Source organism: Phoca vitulina, unplaced genomic scaffold (assembly GCF_004348235.1).
Source record: "Phoca vitulina isolate PV1807 unplaced genomic scaffold, GSC_HSeal_1.0 scaffold81, whole genome shotgun sequence".
Classification (NCBI taxonomy): Eukaryota; Metazoa; Chordata; class Mammalia; order Carnivora; family Phocidae; genus Phoca; species Phoca vitulina.
In genome coordinates, this window is record NW_022589784.1 from 520,584 (window position 1) to 535,578 (window position 14,995).

The 14,995-nt window shown below is 62.9% G+C and overlaps 2 protein-coding genes and 1 non-coding gene across 4 annotated transcripts in view; 2 read left to right on the top strand and 1 right to left on the bottom strand.

The window, feature by feature from the left end:
• Positions 1–6: 6 nt before the first annotated feature.
• On the bottom strand, positions 7–9,137 carry TMEM259 (transmembrane protein 259). Of its 2 annotated transcripts, XM_032394830.1 has the most exons (12): positions 8,907–9,137; positions 4,014–4,292; positions 3,273–3,372; positions 2,667–2,777; positions 2,314–2,436; positions 2,126–2,226; positions 1,983–2,040; positions 1,769–1,852; positions 1,534–1,666; positions 1,369–1,468; positions 1,176–1,262; positions 7–1,045 (listed from the first exon to the last, which is right to left on the bottom strand). In XM_032394830.1, exons 1-12 carry the CDS (start codon positions 9,135–9,137, stop codon positions 938–940), a joined length of 1,515 nt encoding a protein of 504 aa, XP_032250721.1. In that variant the 3' UTR covers positions 7–937. The 2 variants fall into 2 exon arrangements, with proteins under 2 accessions (XP_032250721.1, XP_032250720.1); XM_032394829.1 differs by having other exon boundaries at positions 7–1,262.
• Positions 9,138–9,653: 516 nt separating this feature from the next.
• Positions 9,654–9,760, top strand: LOC116625969. The gene has a single exon (XR_004298146.1). It is a non-coding gene; the product is annotated as a U6 spliceosomal RNA (small nuclear RNA).
• A 4,657-nt stretch (positions 9,761–14,417) lies between these two features.
• Positions 14,418–14,995, top strand: part of CNN2 (calponin 2) — a 7,577-nt gene continuing 6,999 nt past the window's right edge. The window contains exon 1 of the mRNA XM_032394671.1: positions 14,418–14,526. Coding sequence (XP_032250562.1) covers positions 14,464–14,526 — 63 coding nt within the window. The 5' untranslated portion in view covers positions 14,418–14,463. The remainder of the gene's footprint in view (positions 14,527–14,995) is intronic.

Genomic DNA, 14,995 nt, shown 5'->3' on the forward strand with positions numbered 1-14,995 from the left:
CTGCCTGCGCACGCAGACGCTGACCGCCGCCGTCAACAGTTTATTCTATATACAAACACAATTTTGTACACTGCAATTAAATAGAATGGAATGAGCACTCTTCTGCGTTCCTCACCGAGTGATTTAGTTTGGCCACCAGCCCTGTCCCACTCCCACCCCAGCAGGGCTGGACCCCCACACCCGGCCCCTGCCTTCCACGTTGGCGCCTGTACACCTCATCTCCGAGCCCGAGGCGTGAACTCTGCCCTCCTGGGACCCCAGCCCTGGTGCACACCTGGGGTCAGAGGCCGTGGAAAAGGCACTGAGCATGATGGAGCACCAGCTGAGCAGGCCGGGACAGCGAGGGTGGCCCCACCTGCATTCTCCTTGTTAGAGACCTGTCCAGCTCTGCTACTGACGGACAGCTCACTCCACACAGTTCACCAGCCCTTTCCAGAACCTTCCATGGAGCCCCCCCCCCCCCCCCCTTCGGGCTGCCTCTATTCACTGGCTGAGGGGGCCCACCACTAACGTAGCAGGGACAGGCCTCCGGCAGGCCCCACACAGGGGAAGAGAAGCCCCACTCTGGGCAAACCTGATGGACCCTGACACCACCCAAGGCAGGCTGGGCAGTCCCAAGAACCACCGGGACAGCCGACCCGACACCTGAGGGCTCCAGCCTGGTCATACCCAGCGGGCCTACATGGCCAGGGATGGGGCGGTCAGCTGCCCAAGGCTCAGGAACCGACCTCCGGGGGTGAATCCACTGGGGCTGTGGGTGCGGGGCTGGGCCCACTCACCCCGGCAGCTGGGGGCGCTGTGTCATGCGCCAGGGAGTTGACGGAAGGGGCACTGTCCTGGGGGGCTCGGGGGAGCCCCCCACCAGGGCTCAGCGGACCGGCGGGCCGCCGTTCCAGGAGAGAGGCACTGAGGCCAGACAGGAAGGAGGCGTCCGTGATCATGGCGGCCGTCTCTGCCATCCAGCCCAGGTCACTGCTGGCCGCTGCGGCCACCGAGGCTGCCGCGGCCACCAGAGAGCTGGGTGCCTCAGCCACGGGCCCAGGGCCCCCACTAGTGCCCGGCAAACTGGGGCCCAGGGCGGGGGGCTGGCCGGCAGGGTCGGGAGTGGCGGCCGGGGCGCCCCCATTGTTGTTCAGGTCGTCCGGAAGCGCCGTGGGGGCCCCGGGGCCCAGTGCTGGGGTCTGCAGCAGCAGCTCCTGGATTCGGATCTGCTGCAGGATGGCGGGCAGCTCGTAGTGGTGGAAGAAGTAGATCATGGAATGCTGGGGGGGGGGTGCGGAGTCAGGCCGGCAGCCAGAGCGAGACCCCCGGCCTCCACGGGGCCCTGCACAGGCCGCACGCCCCTCGGGGAGCGAGGCGAACGCTCACCTGGATGAAGAGCCAGGAGGTGACCAGGGCCAGGCTGCTGTACTGGCCGTTGAAGCGGTAGTGGTAGGCGTAGAAGGCGAAGTGGTACAGATAGAAGAACCTGCGGGGAGCACAGTGAGGCGCCGCCCACGGAGCCCGCCCGCCCCCCGCGGCCCCGGTGCTCACCGCAGCCAGTGCCTCTTGCTGGTGTTCGTGTGGCAGCAGATGGCATCGTACTGGTCGGCCAGCCAGACGATGAGGATGATGTAGAAGGCCGTGGTGGTGTCGTTGAAAAACTCAGACATGATGGCCTCCATCCCTGTGGGGAGGCCGGGCGGTTGGGCCGGGCGGCGGGGAGGCAGGAGGGGGGGAGGGAGGGAGGGGGGAGGGAGGGGGGAGGGAGGGAGGGAGAAGGCCTCACCTACGAGGGCCAGGATGACCGTGAGCAGGGGCGCCGCGGGGAAGGCGATGGCCATGTTCATCTCTAGCATCTGCAGCAGGTCCACTGCGGGCAGAGAGCGGCGGGCAGGCAGACCAGGTGAGGTGCCCGGCGTCCGGGTGGGGTGGGCAGGGGGCCTTGGGGGCCTGGGGCAGAGCCCACCCCTCCCACCCGGCCGGCCAGCAGGGAGACTCACCAATGAAGACAAAAATCTGGTGGTGGGAGTATCTGAGCAGCATGGAAACGCTGAGGGTCTGCAAACGAGGGCCGGGGGACGCTTCAGGGAGGGGCCGCCCCGGTGCCCGCCCCGCCCTGCCAGCCCGCCCCCGCGGCACTCACGAAGATGACCATGATGACGAAGGCGGCCAGGTAGGACGTGCGGGCCATCCACATGCTCACGAAACGGTAGTGCTCTCCGGACACCACGTTGCGAAGGAAGCCTGCTCAGAGGTAGGGGGGAGGCCGTGAGCGCCTGCCCAGCCACTGCCCCACACCCCGCCCCCACCTGGTGCCGGGGCCCGCCGAACCCTTGTTCTCCTCGTTCTCGGCCAGGCCCTTGACACTGGACATGAGGATGTCGTCGTAGCCCAGGAACTCGGCCAGCAGCAGGCGGCTGAAGCGGTCCCCAAAGCACTGGTCTCGCGAGGGGTCTGCGGGCAGGCAGACGATGGAGTGTCTGGCCAGGGCCCCCACCCGAGCAATGCTGTGACCCCGATGCCCCAGGACGCCACGGAGGGAGGAAGCTTCTCGCGGCTGGAGAGTGGACACGGCCCCAGGACCTCGGACCCAAGTGCTTCCGGGCCGCCCCCAGGCGCCCTCCCGGGAGTCCTGAGAGCCCGGACAGCCCCACTGCCTCGCTCCTCGCTCTGGGGCCACTTACCCAGGGTGACCACCATGACAGGGATGCTGAGCCGCTGTCGCGTGGCCTGTGACAGCCGTAGGAAGCCATACTCCAGTGAGTACTCCACGACATACTCGTCCTGCGGCCACACTGCGGGGACGAGCCCCGTGAGCCTCGGAGCCCTGGTCTAGGCCTCTTCCCTGAGGGGGCTGGGTGACCCCTCCCGGCAGGCACCACCCACGCCACCCAGGACCTACAGGGCCCCCAGGACCCCTGCCTGCCACCCGCCTCTCACAGAGGAGGCTCCCAGAGAAGGGAGAAGGTTTTATTTTCTAAGAAATCTCTCTGCCCAGGGCGCCTGGCGGCTTAATCGGCTAAGTGTCTGCCTCCAACCCGGGTCGTAATCTCGGGGTCCGGGGACCGAGCCCCACGCTCAGCGGGGAATCTGCTTGTCTTTCTCCCTCTGCCTTTCCTCCTACTTGTGCGCGTGCTCATTCTCACTCGCTCTCTCAAATAAGTAAATAAATAAATAAAAATCTAGAAAGGAAGGAAAGGAGAGAGGAAGAAAAGAAATCTCCACACCCAACACAGGTCTCGAATTCACAACCCCGAGATCAAGAGCCAGCCAGGGGCCCACGGGTGTACCTTTTGTGGGTGTCTCTGGGAAGGGGAGCTCCTGGCTGTCATTCGGGGCCTCAGCACCCCCCGGTGGCTTCAACACCTTGGGCTCAATGTCCAGCTCAAACTGCGGAGTGCCAAGAGGAAGGGCATCAGCGGCCTGGCCCAGAGACCCAGCTCCTCTGCTGACTGCAAGGACATGCACCCCACCCCTGGCTGCTGTGACTCCCAGCCTCCGCTGGGATGCCCTCCACCTCCGGGGCTGGGAGGCCTCTGACCTGTAACCTCCCAGAGCCCCCACCCCAACACCACATTCCCCTAAGTGACCATCTCTAGGGAAGGGTCTGCACCAACCACAGGGGTCCAGGCTCTAACTACTTCAGCAGGGCCTTCCCTTCCAGCTGTGGGCCCCCCACATCCACCTGACCTCTGCCGGTGCCGGCGCCCACCTGCACGTCTCCGGTGACAGGGCATTCCCCACCCCACGGGCAGTGGTTCCACCTAGGAAGCTAGCACCAGCTTCAAGCTCTCGGCCCAATGCCACCAGGGGCCTCCTTCTCAGCGGTCTCTGCCCTCGGTGCCCCCAGAAATGGGCCAATCCCTTCCCACTAGGGCTGGGAAATGGCCCGAGGCCCTGAGTCTCCAGCACAGTCCCCGCCCCCCAAGGCCACACCAGCAGGAGCAGGCCGGGGGGAGCCAGCGGCCCACGACCAGATGAAGCACCGGCTCACCACACACCCGCACGCACAGCACGCCTGGCCCGCTCACCCTGATGGACGCATTCCCGAACATGTCCACGGTCAGCTTCTCCTCCTCTTCCTCCTCCGGCTCTGGGCTGCCCGGCTCCACGGCCAGGCCAGGGAAGCTGCCGCGGCGGCCGCCGTCACAGAACTGCAGGAAGACGGGCGCGCGGCTCGAGTTGTGCTGGACCTCCACGCGCAGGATGCCCTCCCGCGGCCACTTGTCCCGCACGTGCTCCAGGCAGTTGATGGGCGAGCGTGAGAAGGCGATGTGGATGTAGGCCAGGACGAAGAGCACGAAGAGCGCCTGGGGGCAGGAAACGGTCAGTGAAGCCCAGGTCCACGGCAAGTCCCAGGACGGCCCTGAGGAAGTGGGGATGCCCTCTCGGCCACGTGCAGGACCCTCACTGGGGGACGGGTCAGACTGGGCTCAGGCCTGCCCAGCAGCCTCACGCTCTGCCTTGTCCTCCGAGCACCCCTGACCTCACCAGCTACAAAGAGCCTCCCGTGCCTGGCCTGGCGCCCTCTGCACCCCTCCTGGGCTGGCAAGGCCAGCGTGCTGCGCCCCTTGGAGGCACGTCCCCTCCATCTGTAAAATGGGCTCCTGCCCCCAGGGGACACTGGGCGTGCTCCTGGCATGGATGGGTGGGGCCGGGGGTGCTGCTCAGCCCCCACTGTGCCTGGGCCGGCCCCCCCAACAGAGTGACCTGGCCCTTGTCAGCACTGCAGGAAGGAGGGCTGGTGGGTGAGACTTTGCCCTACGACACCCCACCAACAGCACCTTTTGCCTGCCTTGAAGTAGGAGCATCAAAAGGGCCACTGCCTCCCCCGGAAGCCCACGTCTCTGTCTGATGGTTGCGTTTTTTTTTTAAGATTTTATTTATTTATCTGACAGAGAGAGAGACAGCGAAAGAGGGAACCCAAGGAGGGGGACGGGGAGAGGGAGAAGCAGGCTTCCCGCGGAGCAGGGAGCCCGATGCGGGGCTCGATCCCAGGACCCTGGGATCACGACCTGAGCCGAAGGCAGACGCTTAACGACTGAGCCACCAGGCGCCCCAAGATGGTTGTGTTACTCATGGGGACTTTGGCCAAGTGTCAGCCCCCCGGACTGGATGCTGCATTTCGGGCAACACGCCCACGTATCACCCACGGCCCCAACCCTTGGGAAGAGGGCCCAGCTGGCCCGATGTGATGCCCATCACTGTTCTGGGAAAAGTGGGTGTTCAGGGGCTGCCTTTCCTCAGACGGGCCAGTGCAGCCTTCAACACACCCGCGACCCATGGCCGCACGGCCAGCGGCAGGGGCGCCAGGAGCCCCACACAGGCCGCCGGCACCAGCCGTCGACCGCCTGCCTTGCAGACTGGGCAGCAGAGTGTGCACGCCCATCCTGGGGCCCAGCCACGGGGGCCGGGACCAGAGGGGGACGCAGCAGCTCCACATCTGAGCTCGCTGCCGCAATCCTGGGCCCAGCCCGCAATCCCGTGGCCAACACCCCGCCCCCGCAGTTGCTCCAGAGCCTCCTCTCTTGGGCCAACATGAACTGTACTTCCTTTGCCTGCAGCCGTAAGCGCCCCCGCAGGACAGTGACGAGGGTGCCGCTCAGGTCGCGGAAGACAGATGCTGAAGATGCAAGCAGAGCTGGAACCCCTGCCTGGGGCGGCAGTGTGGAAGGCCGGCCGAGGCCCCCATGCCCGCAGAGCCTCCCACAGACCGGCCCACCCAGCCCCTCTCCCCAAGACTGCCAAGCCGGAGATGGGAGGAACGGGACCCAAAGCACCCACAGGATGAGGCCAGACGGCCGTGCCCTGTGCTAAGCTCCTGGCCACATTTTCCAGGCCCAGACGTCGAGCACACCGCCCGCTCTGGCTGCCTGATGTACCAAGATTTCACACAAAGGGCTGAGCATGCAGTGTGGCCTGGTGCCAGGGGCTGTCCAGGCACTTCTCCCGGGGACACACGTGTCTGCCACCACCCCAGTTTGCAGATGAGAAAACCTAACCAGAGGCCACAGGGCCCGGAGAGGTAGAGCTGGGAATTAAACCCAGAGGACACGCTGGACAGAGGAAGCTGGATCCCAAGGGAGGGAAGCCACCTGTCCTGCCGAGGAAGGGCACGTGAAATGAGGGGGGGCCGGTGGCACCAATGTGTGTGACCCCAGAGTGGCCCCAAGTCCCCAGTGTCACCCTGCTGCCCTCTCCAGCACTCCTCGAGGGCGTCTCCCCACCAGCATCTTCCTCCTGCCCTAAAGCCTCACGTCTGTTGCCCTTGACGAAGCGGGGAGCTCCCTATCCTACCTGACAAGGCCCGCCCTAATCTGGGCCTGTTTCCCCATTAGGAACAAGGGGGCAGGGGTGCCTGGGAGGCTCAGTTGGTTAAGCGACTGCCTTCGGCTCAGGTCATGATCCTGGAGTCCCGGGATCGAGTCCCACATCGGGCTCCCTGCTCCGCAGGGAGTCTGCTTCTCCCTCTGACCCTCCCCTCTCTCATGTGCTCTCTCTCAAATAAATAAATAAAAATCTTAAAAAAAAAAAAAAAGGAACAAGGGGGCAGACACAGCTTTGGTGCCTCCAAAGACCTATCACACCCATATCTGCCCAGGCAAGACAGTAGCTAGCCCTGCACGAGGACCCACAGCCCCCCAATCTCTGCCACTCCATGTGACCCCACACGCCCAGCCCCACTGGCCTTGCTGACCTGCCAGCCCCAGTGCCTTTGCAGCCGCATTTCTGGCTGCCTCCGCTGAGGCCTGAGGCTGCCTGATCTCACACAGACCTTGCCCCACCTAGCCACTGTCTCACCCCATGCCCCGCTCTCTCCCTCCCTCCTGTTCTGCCCTCTCAACGCTGTGTCCCAGAACCAGGCAGGAGGTGGCACAGAGGATGTGTTCAGGGACTCCCATTCACAGCAAGGACCCTGGGGCACTCCACACACCTATCACACATCACAGTGACCCCCTGAGGGTCACCTCCATTCATGGGGGGGGGTGGCAAAGGCAATGAATATCAGAGCCCCCCAGTTACCCTGCAGGCATCGCTCAGTGGCTGCAGGGTGAGGCTGCCCAAGGTTCAGAGTCCAACTGGACAGGCTGGGACACCTAGTGCCTGCTGCTCCAGGACTCAGGAGGTCCTGGTCTGCCCTCGATGCCAGGAAAACCAGCAGAGGCGGAAGCCCAGGCTGCTGGAACATGGGCCCCAGCCCACTCACTGCCTCTTGCCCCCCACAGGCCAGCCCAGTGGGGGACTGGAGGGGCCTGGGCTGCCTCACGGCCGTGAGCTTAGCAGAACAGGGACCACAGGAAGACACAGCCACGAGGAAGTCCGCAAAGGGACCTCCATCTCTGCAGTGAGGGCACCGGAAGCTGGGCAGGCAGGAAGCAAAGACGAGGAGCTTTCTGGAACTTGCAGCAGCCTCACAAATCAGCCGGGCCCAGGCCTCACTGTGCAGATGAGTGAAACAAAGACACCAGGGGTTGGGCAGATTCATGAGGTACACGAGGTCTCCAGGCTTTAGCCCACGGGTCACTCGCCCAGCACCCTGGTCCAAAGAGGAGAGCTCAGGAGTCAGAGCCTCCCAGGACACTTGACGACCTATGCCAGGGACATCTGTGTGCCAGGTTGGCCCAAACACACGATCTGCTCCCAAGTCAGGAAGTGGCGGGTCAGAACTGAGGCGACCAGGACCTGCTCTCAGCATAGGCGGACCCCTTCTCGTCATCTGAGGAAGGCGGTGCTTCCTCCACCCAGGAAATCATGCCCACACACGGACTTCTGTCCACACACCCAGGAGCCCAATAAGGGAAGCCCGGATCAGGAATCCTCCACAGGGGACCCGTGATGCTCTGGGGGGCTGTGGGGAGGGAGGAGCAGGAAGGCTGGCCCCGCGCAGCATCAGGCAGTCTTGCAGACAAGGGACCAGTGCACTTCCCGTAGGCTGTGGCAGGCCGGAACCAACGACCAAGTCTGCACTCCTCCCACCTAACCCCAGCGTGCCTCCAGCTCCTGACCAAGCTGCTCTGGCCAGCACCCCAGGTGCCTCGAATGCCAGCATCAGCCCCCTCTCGGCAGACGAGGCACCCAGAGCTCACCTGGCGATCTTGCCGTCTGCAGCCCTAGTGTGGGAGCACTCTGATGGGAAACAAAAGGCCATCTGCCCAACCTGGACCACCACTCTGCTCAGGACCCCAGAACCTTCTCTGAAGAGCTGCCGCGATCATTGGAGACCCCTTCTTAGAAGGACCCAGGCCAGGGCCAGTCCTCCCTGAGCCGGGGTCTGGGCTGACACGCCTGTGCCACCGAGGGAAGATGGGAAGTGAGTTCGCACAAGGCCCCTCGCTAGGGCAGCAGAGCTGGCTCCAACTTTGACACTAACCCTGGCGAGGTGTCCTCAGCTAGGTCACGGTCCCCTGAGAGGCTAAGTGGAGGGGGCGGGGGGAGATCCTAAGGAAGGGGAGAGCCCCAAGGAAAGAAAGGAGCAGGTAAAGACAGAAATGGGGAGCGGCTTCCAGTGCGGGAAAGTGGGCGTGGGGTGTGTCCTGGGCAGCGGGGAGCGGAGAGGGGGGTCTGGAATTCCCCGGATTTGGGGGAGCCCAAGACTGGGGGTAGGTCTGGGCCCGGCCTGAGGATCCCAGGCAGCACGGCCAGGGGTCGCGGGGCTGGGCGGAGATCCCTGGCAGGTCTGAGCTGGGCTCCCGGGCTCCGGCCCCCAGAGCTCAGGGACCCGGGAAAGGCGGAGGCCAGGGGCGCAGACTGGAGGCGGCTGCGAGTGAGCTTCTGGAGTCGGGATCAGGGGCCACCAATCGCAAGATTACGGGGCCTGGAGGAGAGGGGTTCGCTGCCCCAGCGGGGTCGGGGTCAGAGGTCGCAGACCTGGGAGGAGGGTCCGGCCGCTGGGGTCAAGGGTCAGGGGTCGGGGCCTCGGTCACCTTGAGCAGCACGAAGAACTCGAAGAGACGGCGGAAGGCGGGTGGGAACAGCCGCGAATAGGTGACAGCCATCTTGAAGAAGAGCGCGTGGAAGAGCCGGTCGCGCACGTTGATGAGAGGGTTGGGGTTGAGGTTGGGGGTGCGAGGCCCGCGCGCGGGGATCGGGCCGCCGCCGCCGCCGTTGGGCCCGGGCCCGGGCCCGGGGGCCCCGGGCGCCGCGTGCTCCGACATGCCGCCCACCGTCGCGCCCTAACGGCCCGCGGGTCCCCGAAGGCGCCTCCCGGCCGCCATCGGCCGTTCTCGCCGCCGCCGCGCTGCTCACCGACGCCCGGCCGCCGGCGCCGCCGCCATCTTCCGCCTCCGCGGCCTGCTGACGCCAGCGAGTCGCCGCGGCGGCAAGAGCGGCTCCCCTGCGCTCGCGGGGAACGCTGGGATGGCGGCGGCCGGCCCAAAGCGGCCCCGCCCTCTCCCCAGGCCAGGGGCGGGGCCGCGTCTCGTCCGGGTCTTTTTTGCATATCATCCCCCACAAGCCTTCGCGTCTGCGAAGCCGCACTTGGGCGATTAAATTAGTCAATATCTAGGGCTTTAGCGTGATTAGAGACACTCAAGGCAAGCGTGATGGTAGGAGATAGCCATTTACATGGAGCCCTAGGAAAATCACGGTGAATGCAGTTACATCGGTGTGGCCTAACTGTAAAGTGATTTTACTTTTGAACTTTAAATAGTTCTGTGTAGGGCGCTAGAACCGTGCTCGCTTCGGCAGCACATATACTAAAATTGGAACGATACAGAGAAGATTAGCATGGCCCCTGCGCAAGGATGACACGCAAATTCGTGAAGCGTTCCATATTTTGCTTCAAAGCACCGCTCGCCGCGACGGCGGGTGGGCGCGAGCATCTAGAGAGCGCCTGCTGCATGCGCGAAAGGGAAGGACCGACTTAGGGCTGAGCCACGTCCCACGCTTCACGGTGGCCCAGCGAGTGCGAGGTTTTCCTTCCGTGAGCCGGGTCGCTCAGGAGGCTCATGCCGTCGCCCGCTTCCCGACCTCCAGACTCCGCGCTGGGCGCGGCTCCGGTGTGCATCTGCCACCTGCCACCCGCGCAAGCGTGGTCCACGAGGGGACGACAGCGTGGACAATGCGGGCCCGCGAGCAGTGCGGACCTGGGCCCTGAAAAGCCCCGGCAACTCCGGCGGGAGTTCTGACCCGCAGGCTCAGCGGTGTGCCTGCCCACTCCGCCGCCCCCGGCCCGGCAGCGCTCAGCCTAGCACACCCCTCGAGCTCCCTCCTTCAGTGTCCTCCAAAGGCCGCTCAACCGCCAAGGAAATACCGGGTGAACATTCACTGAGTGCTGCTGTATGCCGGGTGCTTCCAGAACACGCTCCCCGCTGCAACAGGAAGTGTGGAAGGACCGGCGGAGGGGGAGACAGGGAGCACGGGATGAGGACGCCTGAGCGGCCGCCCTGGCCAAGGACAGTGGACGCCAGGCCCGCTGCGAATGGGGACGGCGGCTGCCGGTGCCCCAGGGCCTGAGCCCCCACAGAGCTCAAGGACCCGCAGGGAGACTGATGTGTGATCTGGTTCCTGAGGGCGAGCATCCCACTGTGAGGGGGGCAGACGGGGCCTCTGCGAAAGTCCAGGATATGGGGGAGGTGGTCAGAGAGGGAGGAGACCTGTCAGCTGTGACCAGGAAGCTGAGAGAACCTTCCAGATCCACCCGCCAGGTTTTGTGATCCTGGGAGCCCCACACCCAGGAGATGGCCGCGCAGATGGTGTCCTACTCCACCACGACCAGGAGGGAGGCTGAGAGCATTCTCTTCCTGTTTCATAGAGTGCCCGGCACGTAGAGCTGGGCCTGGCATAGAGCTCAATATATGCACACTCTTGAAATTACTGGATTACTCCCAAATCACTTGTTACCTGCAAAGGGAGGAAAAAATGGTCTTTCCCAACAGAGAGGCAGGCAGATGTCCCTCTGACCTGGAGGGTAAACCCAGCCTAAACCCAGCCTCGCTTGGGTGCGGCCGGGGGTGGCATCGCGAGCTGCTCATCTGTCCAGCGAGGTCCAAGGCCTCCAGCATGTGAAATGTAGCCATTTATTTTTATGCGTGTAATTTACACTGAAATGGCCACCGGTGGCTGAGGCGCTGTCTAGAGCTCCCTGCCATGTGGCAGAAACTCAGGGCCACCAAAGCAAGTGGACGACTGCTGGCCTCCTCGGAAAGCCACTGTCACGAAGAAAGAAAAATGGCCCAGGAGAGTTGGAAGTCTCAGCCCGAAGCGATAGAGAAGGACCAAATGCCACACCACACCCACGCTTCGGGGGACCGTCGGGGAAGTGAGAAGCTGGGCTGGGTGTCCCAGGGTGCTGAAGGCACGGCTGCTAGGCGTCTGGGGTGTGCTGGTGGCCTAGGGGCAGGAAGCCGGTCTGGGGCGGGTTGAGAGTTAATTGGGGGTCCAGGGAGGCTCACAAGAAGCTGGCCGTCGAACAGGGGGGAGGGCAGAGAAGGAGCCAGGCGGACGGAGCATCAGCAGAGGGCACAGCCAGGGCAAAGGCCCTGAGACGGGACTGGGGCACAGTGAGAAGGCCGGTGTGGTGGAGAGTTCACCCAGCAGTGGGAGGGGTCCTGGAGGACATCTCGGGGGAGGCGGCCTCGGGGAGCAGGGCCGATTTTGAGCAAGGGAGGCTCCTGACCTGATTTCACAGGTCCCCCACTCTGTCCTCTGAGATGCTATTGTTACTGTTACTGTTTTGTTGTTGTCCGCATTGGGCTTGTTCTGCCTGCAGGTGTCCTGAGATGATTGTTTGCCACCAGGACCCCAGGCCCAGCCCCCAACCCAGTACCTGAGGCTGAGGCTCTGGGGGGCCCTGTAACCCCAGGTCCTCCAGCTGTGGCCTCCTGCCCCAAAGGCATCACCGAGGTCCCACCCCAGAGTACCTGGAGGACCGACAGCCCCTTCCCCCTGAGCCCTGCATCATTCCACATCCCCTGCAGTCTCCTCAGGGGTCAGTCCTGGGGGAATGAGTGAGTCCCTGGGGGTCATGGGCAGAGGCAGCTGCAGGGGTCCCAGACCTCCTTGCCAGGTTCCCAACGGAGGCCAGAATTCCTAAAATACTGACGTGTGTTGACTGGACAACCCTTATCTTAGATTACCCTGTGGTACTGCGAGTGCTTGACAAATTAACCCGTTTCACGCTGACAGCAAACCCAAGGGCTGCAAGGAGCTTTCCAGATGGGGAGAGGAGGCCTGGAGACGCCAAGTGTCTTTGCTGCATGAAATCACACAGCCCAATGGGGAGTTGGGATTTGAAGCCAGGCTCCAAGTGGGGGCCCTGAGGCCAAAGGATTATACAGAATTGTGTAATCCCATAAATCTGAGGTCCTCAGGCGGAGTTTCGAAAATTATAATGTCCTAAGCTTCCAGAATCCAGGATTCTGAGTTTGGGGATGTCTGAGTCTGGATTTCTTGGGTTCTGGGAGGTTGAGTGTCTAGAACCCAGGTGGGGAAACTATTTTCTGTAAAAGGCCAAAAAGCCCATATTCTCAGCCTGGCAGCCCAGAGAGAGCTCCGCTCAGGACGGGGTCGCATGACGGCAGCTGTAAATGAATGAGCACAGCGGGGTGCCCGTAAAACTTTGTCTCGAAGCTGACACTTTAATATTATAGGATTTCCACGTGCTGCAGAAAAGAATTCTTTTCAACCACTTAAAAATGTACCCCCCCTAAAAAAAATTATTAGCTCAAGAGCCATCCCAAAAAAACCAAACCAAACCAAACCTGGAATCTGGATTTGGCCCAGGGTCCAGAACAGCGCGGGCCAATAGAAACATGAGCCTGACCACACATGTGATTTTAAATTTTAAGCCACGTTAAAAGAACTAGAAGAGAACAGTTTTAGTAATGTTTCAGCACGCAATCTGTATGAAAAGTTAACAAGGTACCAATTTATTTATTTTATTTTTTTAAAAAGATTTTATTTATTTATTTGAGAGAGAGAGAATGAGAGAGTGAGTACATGAGATGGGGGAGGGTCAGAGGGCGAAGCAGACTCCCCGCTGAGCAGGGAGCCCGATGCGAGACTCAATCCAAGGACTCCAGGATCATGACCTGAGCTGAAGGCAGTTGCTCAACCAACTGAGCCACCCAGGCACCCTGGTTCCCACTTTTTACAGACAAGGAAATTGAGACCCAAGGGACTCACCCAAGACCACCGGCTAGGACTTGAACCCTGAAGAAAGGATCTTCAGATAGATGGAATGGGAGAATGAGAGGTGGAGAGGTAACAGATATCCAGGGGTTGGGGAGCCAGAGAGGTGTGCTTCCCATGGAAGGGGCAGTGGTGAGTCATCTCTGAGCCCTCACCGAGCCCAATGAGCTGCTTGTCAAATGTGTCAAACTCCTACTCATGCTTTAAAACCCCATCTCCCATGTCCTCTCTTACATGCAGCTTTCCTTGACACCTCTCCTGGACCCCCCACTTCCCCTCCAGTTTCCTCCATCCCTCTTTCAGACTCTTCTTTCTGTCCTGTACTTGCTCACATAGGGCAGGGGTGGGAGTCTGTGCCCGGCTCTGTCTTTCCAGGAACGGGCAGGGATGGAGCTAAGGTCTCCTGCAAGCCAGCATCTCCTAGCAAGGGAATGGCCCAGAAGCCATGTCAGGGAGCATTTGAGCAATGAGTAGTTGTGTCAATGGATGAATGAATGAATTACTGAACAAGTAAATCCATTTATTCTGTCATTGATTGATTGATTGATTGATTATCTGTACAAGCACACACCACCTGTTGAGCACCAAGTGTGCGCCTGGCCTGAAAAACTCAACAGCCTCAGCTCTACCCCCAGGACATCTCCTGACCTCAAGTCTCTGTTCTACTCCCTCCGCATTCCCTGTCATTCCTCAGTGGGAAATTCAAAGCCCCTTCTCATTCCAACCCCCCTTCCCCAACCTATCTGATCGACCTCTACATGCTTTCAGCCACTGACGGTCTCTTCAGGGTTTTGCAACTTTTGCTCTGCTGGGAACACTATCCCTTTTGGACTGGCAAACTCCTACTCATCCATCAAAGCCCCAGCTCCAAAGGCCCCTCCTTTGAGGAGCCTGCCCTAGTTCCCTTGTCCACCACCCAGCTGTGGGAGTTCTCAGGAAGGGGGTAGAGCTGGAGGCGCCTCTGTGCGACAGAGAGGGGTCCTCATTCGTGCCCCAGGGGGATTAGAGTCCCGCCCCAAATCACCGGGCCGAAGGGTGCGGAAAGGCCGACAGAGCCGCCGAGGGTCTCCCAGCAGGGAGAGGACAGGACTGCCTTGTTCGGGCGCTCTCCGCACCTCTGTGGCCCGGCCGTTCCGCGGGGCCGACGGTGGGTGCCCCGCCGGGGCGGGGGTCGGGGGCGGCGAGGGGGCTCAGGAAGTGCGGGCCGCAGGAATCCGGCGCGTCCCGGCCTTATAAGGACATGAGCGCCGGGGGCCAATCAGCGGCGGGGGCGTGGCGGCCAGGCCCGCGCGTCCCCCGCCGGCGCGCCCGTCTCGTCCCGTCCCGTCGCGGCCCGCCGCCCCGCCAGCCATGAGCTCCACGCAGTTCAACAAGGGGCCCTCGTACGGGCTGTCGGCCGAGGTCAAGAACCGGGTGAGTGAGGGGCGCGCCCCCCGAGCCCGCCGGCCGAGGCCGTCGCACGCCGCGCCGCGCGCAGGGCCGGGACCCCCGCCGGGCTCCCCCAGCGCGTGGCGGGCGGTGGGCGCTGAGACCCGGGAGGAGGATGGCCCTCCTCCCCCTAACGTCTGCTGTGCCGGGGGCATCGTCCCCGAGGCTCCCCCAACTGCGGGGGAGCGGTGGGTTCTGCGGTCGCGCACCGCCCCCCAACGTCGAGGGGCGGTTGGGTCTAACCCCTTCCGCCAGCCCTCCCCCATCGGAACCCCGCCCCCCCTCGCTCTCAGCCCCACAGCCCCGGCCCCTCCGGCGCTGCGAGGTCTTGAGAATGCCCAGAGGGTCTGCGGGGACCCCGGCCGCACCTCCTCGCTCCCTGGCCACACAAGCTTCAGGAGGGGAAAGGGAGTGGGGCCCTCCCTGCGCAGTTTTGAAAGGGTGTGGCCCCCCC

What these genes read in the sequence shown, in the direction of transcription:
- TMEM259 (XM_032394829.1), bottom strand. Translation starts at nt 9,137, where the DNA reads ATGTCGGAGCACGCGGCGCCCGGGGCCCCCGGGCCCGGGCCCGGGCCC. An exon ending in CGAGAACGAGGAGAACAAGG is followed by an intron (nt 2,227 to 2,313) that starts GTTCGGCGGGCC and finishes ACCTCTGAGCAG; the next exon opens with GCTTCCTTCGCAACGTGGTG. An exon ending in AGCAAGAGGCACTGGCTGCG is followed by an intron (nt 1,469 to 1,533) that starts GTGAGCACCGGG and finishes TGCTCCCCGCAG; the next exon opens with GTTCTTCTATCTGTACCACT.